The 10967-nt window shown below is 40.0% G+C and overlaps 1 protein-coding gene across 2 annotated transcripts in view; it reads right to left on the reverse strand.

Moving 5' to 3' along the window:
• Nucleotides 1–10967, reverse strand: part of KCNH1 (potassium voltage-gated channel subfamily H member 1) — a 421068-nt gene that overhangs the window by 375870 nt on the left and 34231 nt on the right. For both annotated transcript variants that reach the window (XM_003800511.2, XM_003800512.2), the window contains exon 4: nt 5212–5340. In XM_003800511.2, the coding sequence (XP_003800559.1) occupies nt 5212–5340 (129 nt within the window). The remainder of the gene's footprint in view (nt 1–5211; nt 5341–10967) is intronic.

Genomic DNA, 10967 nt, shown 5'->3' on the forward strand with positions numbered 1-10967 from the left:
CTCAAAAAAAAAAAAAAAAAAAAGAATAGCAGAGTTGAGGGTACCACAGGATGATCAAAAGCATCACATGATCAGGAAAATGAACGGGGGTAAGCAGAAGAGGAAGAGGAAAGTGAAAAAGAAAGACAGAAAGAGGGGTACACAGTGTGCAATCTAGCAATTAGCAAAAAATGTATTTACTAGGTCCTTTCTCCATTCCCAGGAAAGATGACTACTTCCTCTCTGCCTTGACCCCGCAATGGATGAAATGCGTTTCAACTTGGCTGAGCCACCACAGAGGCTACTTTAGTATCCAACCCTTTAGGTAAGAAGAGATAGTTCTGGGATTCTAGCTCCTCTGAGGGTAAGTCCAGGAGTAATAGAAAAGACAGAGACCATCCATGTCTGGAGATACAAAGGCATACATTCTCATAGTTGATGTCATCACCTAATATCTAGCAGAGAACAGTGGATAAAGGATGATTAGTCAGTGTGGATCACTGCCCAAGTGTCCTCAAGTCTCCCTCCATAATCTTTTCCCCACCAATGTTCAAATAACCAAAAGTCTAGGATAGCTTCTTCAAGTAGCAGTCACTGAATCATCATTTTTCCATGATCCTAAAGGCACAGAGATAAAATAATACTATTACAGGGGAGGGAAACCTATGACTTATATCATTACTCTGCATCTTTCCCAAGGGTGGCTTATAAATATATCCCACACAAGTACATATGGAGAAGCACTGGCAGTTACAACAGCCTGTCAGAGCCTTCATCCTTCAATATTCTAAATCTTTGGCTCTTAAAAATCTCTGCTAGAGCTTTATATTCCTTTCTTTGCCTGATTTTGGCTCAAACCTAACTCTAAATTTAGAAGTAAATAACATGGATCTTTCAAAGTGAATTTGTTCCTTTAATATGAGAGATTACTTGGTGGCAAGAGAGAAAACAAGAAGGGTGACTCATCTTTTGGTGAGCAATAGAGAGAAAGAGAACTCTGAGCCTTACACTTTAATTATTCTCTATCCATTTGCCCAAGCCACCTCAGAAGGCAGAATGGAAGAGAAACATATCCTGCAGGCTACTCCCAATTATCTTTAATAACAAAAAAGCAAGAGATAAGGGAAAAAATGAAACCACTGGAGTATCACAGATTCTCATTTTAGCCAAGAATTCCTACCTAATCTTTCCTTAGTCTTTAAAAACATACACACACAGAGGCCAGGAGCCGTGGCTCACGCCTATAATCCTAGCACTCTGGGAGGCCAAGAGAAGTGGACTGCCTGAGCTCACGGGTTGATGACCAGCCTAAACCAAAGCAAGACCCCCCCCCACCGCCATCTTTAAAAAAAAAAAAATCCAGGTAATTATGGCGGGCACCTGTAGTCCCAGCTACTCGGGAGGCTGAGGCAAGGGAATCACTCAAGCCCAAGAGTTGGAGGTTGCTGTGAGCTGTGACACCAGTCTACCAAGGACTACAAAGAGAGACTCTGTCTCAAAAACACACACACACACACACACACAGGGTAGAGCTGCTACCAAACAGCAAACCTAGCTTGACTTTGACTTTCATTACTAAGAGAATTTGTCAAAAGACAGACAAAAGATGAGGAAGTCAGAGGCCTGGATAACTCATAAAAGGACTGTGAGAACTGATTCATCAAATGATAGCGGTGGCTCAAAAACCATTCCCAGGGCCCAGGGCCTGTGCCTGAGGCTCTGGGTAAAAGGGATTTACTTTGTTTCAGTTGCTAAAATAATCCCCTGTTAATTATCCCATGTGCTAGCCCCTTTGTAAGTGTTCTGTGAGAAAATACTACCTACAAACTGGCTTCTCTCACCACTATCGGGATATACCCATCCCACTCCTGAGTCCCAAAGTCAGACATTCATCATATGATCATAGAAAACAAGGTAATTTAAAAAACAATTTGAAACACAAATTCATTTATTTATTTTTATTTATTTATTTATTTATTTATTTTTTAGAGACAGAGTCTCACTTTGTCACCCTCGGTAGAGTTCCTTGGCATCACAGCTCACAGCAACCTCCAGCTCTTGGGCTTAGGTGATCCTGTTGCCTCAGCCTCCCAAGTAGCTGGGACTACAGATGCTGCCACAACGCTCAGCTATTTTTTTGTTGCAGTTTGGCCGGGGCTAGGTTCAAACCCACCACCCTCGCTATATGGGGACGGCACCCTACTCACTGAGACACAGGCGCCACCCAACACAATTGATTTAAAAGACTAATCTGATGGTGGGAAGACATGCCACAGCTACGCTACAGAATAATTATCTGAAAATTTTTGGGGTTTTAGATTTTCCACCATCCCATTCCATCTCAAAAGTGAATTTTAAACAAGCCTGGATCAGCAAGACTCTTGAGCTTTTAATGCTGACTGAGGTGCTGTACTGAAAACCCAGCTGGTCTGCTGGAAACAAGCTGTTAAGAACACATCCAAAAAGAAATGTCAAGCCAGGATTACAATCCAACCACACAGCAGCATATTTTCTAGGGTCTAGATTTGATCCTTGCAGCCAGAACTGCAGTTTATAGACTTAAAACTAACAAGGCCTGGAGAATTATCCTGTGATTCCATCATAAACGTACTAATATAAAATATGCCTTTGACCTAAGCAGACCACCAAAACACAGTGGGCCAGGGCCATGGTGACATGACAAGTGGGGAGAATTTAAACATATCTGCCATGGCATTTGAAACAGACAGGCTTATAAAGTCACATCTTTGAATAGACATTAAGCGGTCTACTAGCAGAATTTCTACGTTAAGTACCAAAGTGTATGTGTGTGTGTGTGTGTGTGCATGTGTGTGTTTTAAATTTTACACATTAAGCCACAAGTTATTCCTAGCTATTTCACTGACAAAGTGAATTAATACTTGGTTCCCCTAGGGAATAGATAAATTGTATGTGTGCTCATGAAGGTCTCTGTGTGTGTATGTGGGTATGGGTGTGTACTAAAACCTGTTAGCAAAGAAATGCATCACTGAGGCAGGTTAAACGAAGTGGAACATTTTATTCCTGGAAAATAAACCTAAGTGAGCCTCATTACATCACTCTGATTTATCACCTTTCAAATTTCATGAGAATCAAACACTGGCACATAGGTGGCAGGCAAGGAGCATTCTCCGTTAGGTATGCCTGTCCTGCTAAATAACATCTGCAAGTCATGTAAAAAGGTTCCAATGTGATAAAAAGAAAACATTTTGACTCAACCAAATCACATATCTTAAATTTTTAGCAAAAAACATACAAAAATGAGTGTCAAAAATATCCAGTTGCTTTTAAAATGTTATTTATGGTGCTCCCACTTACTGGGCATAATGTAAGGCATACTTCTTGGGTGTGGGACACAACTACAAGAGGGACTCTACCTAACAAATGCAAACATTGTAACCCACTGCTTGTACCCTCACATTAATATGAAATGAAAATAAAATATTATTTATGAATTTATTAGGTTAAAAAAAGCAACTAGCTTTTCTTTCTTTCTTTTTTTTAAATGAGACAGAGTCTCAAGCTGTCGCCCTGAGTAGAGTGCCATGGTATCACCATAGCTCACAGCAACCTCCAACTCTTGGGCTCAAGCCATCCTCTTACCTCAGCTTTTTCTATTTTTAGTAGAGACAGGATCTCGCTCTTGCTCAGGCTGGTCTTGAACTCCTGAGCTCAAGGAATCCACCTGCCTCACCCTCCCAGAGTTCTAAGTTACAGGCGTGAACCACCACGCCAGGCCAACCAGCCTTTCTATATGGTAACAAGATGACATTTACTCAAGAGTGAATCATGCCATATAATACTTATTGCCACGTAAAACCTATTACACTGAGAAATCTTCGAATCAGAAACTAGAATCAGGCAATCACAAATGCATAATAAAAGGGAGACTTCGGAGGCTGAGACAGCTTTGCATCTACTGCAGTCTTAGAACCAAAAAGAAAACTCAAATTGATTTACTGAATTATCAGACAGTTTTTAAAAATAGGGTACACTGGTATACACAGCACTGTGCTCTAAACTCCATAAACGTGGGTGTCTAAATATGCCAGTTTTTTAAATACGCTCGGAAAACATAGCCCCTGAGAAAGCATCCACACAATGCTTTTTATTTCCTCCCGTAATGCTCATTTAGTAATATACATTTTGTCACATTAAGAAAAATAAGTCCCAGTTTCACTCTTCTCTGGACTCCACTTTCATCTGTGCTATATCTCAGGAAACCATAAGGAGCAGAGTTCTCAAGAATAACTGGTGGGTGTAGGACACAATTATGAGGGGTCTTTACCTAATAAATGCAAGCAGTGTAACCTGGTTCTTTGTACCCTGAATGAATCCCCAACAATTAAAAAAATAAATAAGTAAAAGAATAACTGGAAAATCAACCACAGAGCCAGGAAGTACTGCAAGAAGAAATCACTTCCAGCCTCTTGACTATCTTGCGTGCAAGTTATGAAGGAGTGATGTGAAAGAAGTGCTGTGTCACCCCTAACCCTAAGCCTCTGGGAATAACATGCCCTCTTTTGTATATCCTGATGATCTGGACCTCTTCTAAGGTACAGTTGTTCCAGAAATCCTAAGCCATCACCTTTCCTAGGTCCCCCACATTATGCAAACAATACATGCATATATGGCTGAGGTGAGTGTTAAAAACTATGGTCACAGTACTCATTAAACGAACCATATGGTAATGTTACTCAAGACCCTGGCCTCATTAATGTCATTTTCCAAATGAATTAACTGGCCCCAGACTTAATCAACCACAGAAGCAGAGATAAGCTAAAGTCTGCTTTAACAATCTTAAATGCCAGAACTCAAGTCAAATCTAAGAAAGTTCATGTATAAATCAGATGAATATGGTCATGGACTACCTTCTCTGGGTAATTGACACTTGTCTTGTGTAAAGATCTGAAAAGATTCTGATGATACCAAGTAGCCCAACTACCCTCTTCTGTCTAATATTGGGAAGGGTTAATTTTAAAAGGTATGAAATTGATTCAAATGCTTTCCTAAACAAAGTGGTTTTTTTCCCTCTCCTTCTCCTCCCCTCATAGATTCCAGAATGATGCAGTACTTTACACAACACAAATTAAAGTTTAAATCTTGATCTTTTGTGATGAGATTGCCTTGGCAACCTCAAATTCTCTGTAATGAAAGCCCCACTAAAGGCAAAAGAAAGGCATAAATGTATTTGTACAAATCAGAATTACAAACCTTTACATGAGTCATCCTCAATTGGCTGTTTGAAAGCTGTTATGTCACTGAAAGTGCAAAGAAATAAAACCACTTTATCCTGTTCGTTTCGAATTGGAGCAATTTTCACAAAGAACCACACAGGTGTCCCTGTAAGGAATATCAAAAGGTTGGTCAGTAATTTGCATTCTCATTTGAGGGGCTATGGATGCAAAGACTTGGGAATGAAAAGGTACAGACATTAATTCATTTTAAATGGTCTCATTCCTTGAAGTGCCAGGTTATTACACCATTTATTTTTCTTCATGCTGGAATAAAAACTTTCACAGTGACTACTCAGTGGGAGTTTTCTTCTGTTCAAATCACTCTGCAAATACAGATCTCTTAACCCTTATAAAACAATTGGAAAATAGGTTAAAAATCCCACCTGATCTTACGGAAAAAACTTAGGCACAGATACCTAAAAACTTACCTTAGACCACATAGTGGAAAGTAAAAAGTAAGGGACAAGGGGCATTATCTGCCATGGCCAACAAATTATACAAACTCAAATTTCCAACTTTGTCCATTGCTAAAGGGCCCCAGTGTCAAAATTCACTTTAGAAATTCACCAACTTGGCTCACATGCTCAACCAAGCATAGGCCAGAAACTATTTCTAAGTCCCTATCCCCAGTATAAAAATCCAGAAGATCTAATAGAATAACATAGATAACAAATTATAAGATACTTAAGAGGAAAAGGATCACTACAATGATTCCCCAGCAAAGTTTCCTAAGAGAGGGAGGATTACAAGCAGGTCTGGGCAATAGTCACATTAGTGCCTTAGGAAATGAATATATTTCAATGCAATCCCTGTTCCTGAGCTAAAGTGGAGGGATAAGTTCTTCCTCAGCGCTGCCCTTATCCACAAAAGGAGGTGGATAGACCTAATCTGACTGGCTTCTCAGATAGGGCATCAACTCAGGTACTATACCCAAATACCTACATAGTCTCATTCTCCAGCTTCCAAAAATAATTAAAGAAAGTAAACAAATATTTTCTATCCATAGAGAACATCACAGCAAGAAGAAACAATTTATTCTGTGCTACAAAATTAAATGAGACTCAAGGCAACAGTATATTCTTCTCTACCCAGTTCTTGTATCCCTGTTCCTAAAACAACATCTGGCATATAAGAACCTAATAGCTCTTTGTTGAATTTTGCAGAACTAGGATAACATTTTACACACTACTTCACAACCATTTTCAAATTAAAATACTGTAACTATTTCCCCATGTTGTTAAGTATTAGAGAGCTTCCTAATGCCAGATACTGTGCTCAGTATTTTTCATATATTATTTCATGTTATGAGATAGAGAGCTCACTGAATCTTTGAAATGAAAATAGATCCCCAAGAGGTCACTTGGGTCTTTCTGCCCGTAATCATACCAAACTATTAATTATACAACAGGTACAGTCAGACATCCCTGATTAACATTAGACTTAATTAGTCAGTCTAACATAACAAAAACTAGCTTACAGATTTGTCTACACCACTTAACTCACATGTAAGTGGGAATAATCCTAAAATGCACAAACAGGCAGCAAATAGATGAAATGGAAATGTATTTTCCTTAAATCTTGATTATCTGTGTATTCATCCACAGGTAATTTCAGTCTTTCCATACCCTTTGCGTAATTTTCAGCTGTCAATGTCTGAGTGCTCTGAGACAACCAACAGTTTATACATGGGTCACTACATAAGTCTTAAGACAGACCACCCTATGTTACGGGCACAGTTGACAGCGTCCTTCCTGATTCACCTGTGCCAGTTTCAGGAAACTTGCTCAGCTTATTGGTGTTGCTAGGAGGGCTTCATTTGTTTCCATCTGCACAGATTTTATGTTTCTTGATTTTTGTGTAGCTCAAACTTTCATAATGACCCATAATGCCAACTTAACAAAAACATGTTTTGAAAGAAAAATCCACCACACAAAAATCACGCATAACATTTCAAAAATCTCAAAGAATACAATTTGAATTAGCCACTGTTTGGGGTTACTGTTTTTCCCAGTTCCCTCCTCAGAATTTGTAGGATTTTAAACCATTTTCAACTAAGCAACAGAAAAATCAATAGAAAACATCAACAGCAATCAAGCCCACACCCCTACAGATTTCACTGTATCCTAGTTAAGACAAAAAGCAAACAAATTATTAAAAAAAAACAACAACAACAACAAAAAACACTTTTCCTTTGCTCTAAAGAAAGCCTTAAGCATTTTCTCAGATGGCAAACTGGAAAATATGCCTAATTTATCAAACTAACAATAAATCAGATGAGAGGAACTCCATTCATAATGTCTAATAACAAAGCCTCATGTTGCTAAAATCCCCAGAACCGCCCCCTCCCCACTGCAGCCTTGCAGCCATCACTGCACTACACAAGCTAGACCTGCTGCCTAGAAACTTGCGCCAATTGGGGCTGTGCCATCTAAACTTTATATTCCATTTATGACTACTGGGGTTGATGGTGCCAATCCACGTCTTATATTAGTCATATTGGGAGGTCTTTTTCATTTTCCCACAGTTCAATCTCATCATGAATGAACTCTCCCCATTTCAACAGCTGTGTGCTTCTCTCCAGCAAACTGTGCCCATCACCTCCTTCCAGAATACTACTCCTCCTTGATTAAACACTATTCTGGACAATTCCTTTTTGGTATCTAAATACACTATATATATCTTGAACCAAAAATTCATAATAGTCAGAATGTATTGGATTAGAATTCGTCTTGAGGTGATTATAGGGCTGGAGGGAAAGAAGCTCCTTTTTTTCTACTCTGGTGTTCTCCTGTGGAGGAATAGCTTTCAAAGTAACACTCTGGGCTTTTTTCCTGGGTTGGTGATGTGGGAAACAAGGAATGGATATGTGTAGCTTTGCCCTTTCTCTGCTCTGCTCCTCCATTCTATAAATCTTAGGGGGGAAAGCAGAGGACGGGGGAGATGGCTGGTTGGAGAAGCCAGCAGTTATTCAGCCCTACCTGTGACTGGTAGGTAAATCTTTATCTATCTCTCTCAATTGGTCCTGATCATGGACAGAGAAGGAAGGTGCTATGTATTGGCCCCCCTCAAACCTTAACAACTGAGGACTGTTTCTTTAAATAGATTATAATCCACTCCAAGGGCAGGAAGCCCATCTACTTTCTCTGTCCTACCACTCTGTGCCTCTTTTCCAATGGCATTCAATGCAGTGTTATCCACAGGGTCATGTGCGGCCATTGTATTGCTCCACTCCAGAAGGCACCATGGGGCTGCTTTAGGGATGCTTGTTGAGTTTTAAAAATATAAACCCTATTTCCAAAGCCTTCACAGTCACTCAGACCTGCCTCCCTCTACCCACATTATCACTACCCAAACAATCTAGGAAAGCAAGTGGGATGGGCTTAAATTTGCATTTTTATAAATTTTTCCAGAGGAAGGTATCCTTATTTAATGGTTACTCATTCTCAACATATGAAACTGTTGCTTCAAGTGAATGTGAAACATCTAGAACCTGCAGCCTCACCCCACCCAGTTTCCCTCCTACCCCTTTGAAAGCTCCAAAGATATTCTGGAACCCTTTTGCTCCATTCAAACATTGACCTTCCTGTAGGTAGCGACTGTGGCTGGTGGCTGCGGAGGTCTCTCCCAGAGCCCAGATTCTGCAGCAGGATCCATCCCATCAGATACTACAGAGGCACTAAATGCACAAATACGTACATACACACACAAAATAAGGAAGAGCGGGGAACATTCTGCCTCTTTCTCCAAGTTCCTACTGTGGAAAAACTGAGAAAAGCAGGCACTTGGTGTCCTGTTTTTGCAAAAAGGACAAAGGATCAATGACAAATTCTCTATTAATGAAAGATCAATGTGAAAACCCAAGAACACCACAGTCTCTGACAACCCTACTGAGAGCAGAGGCTGCTGCTAGAGAGAGGCTCATTCCTGGCAGAGGATGCCCAATGAGAAGACATTCCAAGTCAGACACCTCTTCCTAGTCACTGATTTTATCCTCTATATAGCTTCCTTAGGTTATGCAGTACCACATAATAAACCTCACAAACTAACGTGGCTTTGGAGTTCCTCACCCCCAGCAACCAGATAACAAAACAGCAATGCTCAGGTATACGAGAAAATTTTGACCTCCATCTGTCTTCCTCCTGCCCCAGGCTTCCCTCAGGTACTTTGTAACACAGGCATTTGGACATCCAGACCATGGTTCAACAGCACAGAATACACTAAGCCACTGTGACTGGCTCTTGGGAAGGAACCTGGTTCTGGATCATTCTGATAGGTCCAGAAATTAGACTTAGGAACAATAGCCTGCCTAGAAAAAAGGTCTGGGGGTCAACTTTATTGAGATAAATGACAAGTGCAGACAGGATTAGACAGCACCACAGGGAAGCAGTGGCCACTGGGAATTAGAACAACTGATTTAGAGTCCCGGCCCCTGAGTTTGAGCTCTTCCTCTTAATTTAGTGTGTGCCTCGGTTGCATTCATTTAACTTCTCTCAACATCAGATTCTTCATTTGTAAAATGGGGACAATAGACCTGCTTAACGTTAAGTAAAAATATCCACGTCTGACACAGAAGTATTTAAAACTATTACTCTCCTTTGTTCCTTCTGTTTAAATTCCTCACCTGTAAGATTGAAAGGCCCGATCTCACTTCACAGGGATGTCTAAATGACTTACAAAGAGAATATATCTCAAGGTGTTTAATGAAAGTCTGAAGCTGCCTCTACCTGTCCTGAGGGAAGAAGGCCAGCCTCAACCATAACAAGGGGAAAGCTAGAAAAATCAATGCCTAAGCCTCAGCATAATTAAAATAACACAAAGAGCATAAAACAAAACCTAAATAAATGGAGAGAGGTATATTGCTTGTAGATTGGGGAGATTAGATTTTGTAAGATGTCAAACTTCTCCATTTAATACATAAATCTAATGCAGTTTCAATCAGATTCTCATCTGTTCTTGTGTTTGTTTTTCTGGGAGACTGATGAATTGAAATTCAATTCAAATAGAAAAATAAAGGTGTAAGTAAGCATGGCCAAGAAATATTTGCAATTATTAGAAAGAAAAATAATAACAGAGAGACTACCTGCTTCAGTAATTAAGCATCACTGGCACTGGCCCCAAAACAAACAACAATGAAAAATAATACCATTCTTTGAACATGGATGATGGGGCGAGGCCCTGACACAGTGTGGTTTACTTCTCACAACTCTGCCAGGTGGAACAGCTGCTATGCTATCATCCCCAAATTTAATATGAGGAGCTCAGTGAGCGAGTATCTGAACCAAACTCACACAACTAAAAAGTTATGAAAGGATTCCTGGAAAAGGAGAGGACAGAAACAAACTCATGTATGTGTGAGAACTCAGCAGAGAAAAGGGCATTTCAAATCATAAAGAAAGAGCTGGATTATTTAATAAATAGTACCTGGATAACTAAACAATGTGGAAAACAAGTTAGGTTGTTACCTCACATAACAAATTCCATATGGTTTAATGGTCTAATTATTTTAACACAACTAAAAAGATAACAGAAGGAAAAATGGGAAAGTATTTTTATTACTTATGTAAGAAGAAGAGTTTCCTGGCTCAGTGCCTATGGCTCAAGCGGCTAAGGTGCCTGAGCTGGTAGGTTCAACTCCAGCCCAGGCCTGCCAAACAACAATGATGGCTGCAACCAAAAAATAGCCAGGCGTTGTGGCAGGGGCCTGTGGTCCCAGCTACTTGGGAGGCTGAGGCA

This window comes from Otolemur garnettii, unplaced genomic scaffold, assembly GCF_000181295.1.
Source record: "Otolemur garnettii isolate 467f Iridium unplaced genomic scaffold, OtoGar3 scaffold00178, whole genome shotgun sequence".
Taxonomy (NCBI): Eukaryota; Metazoa; Chordata; class Mammalia; order Primates; family Galagidae; genus Otolemur; species Otolemur garnettii.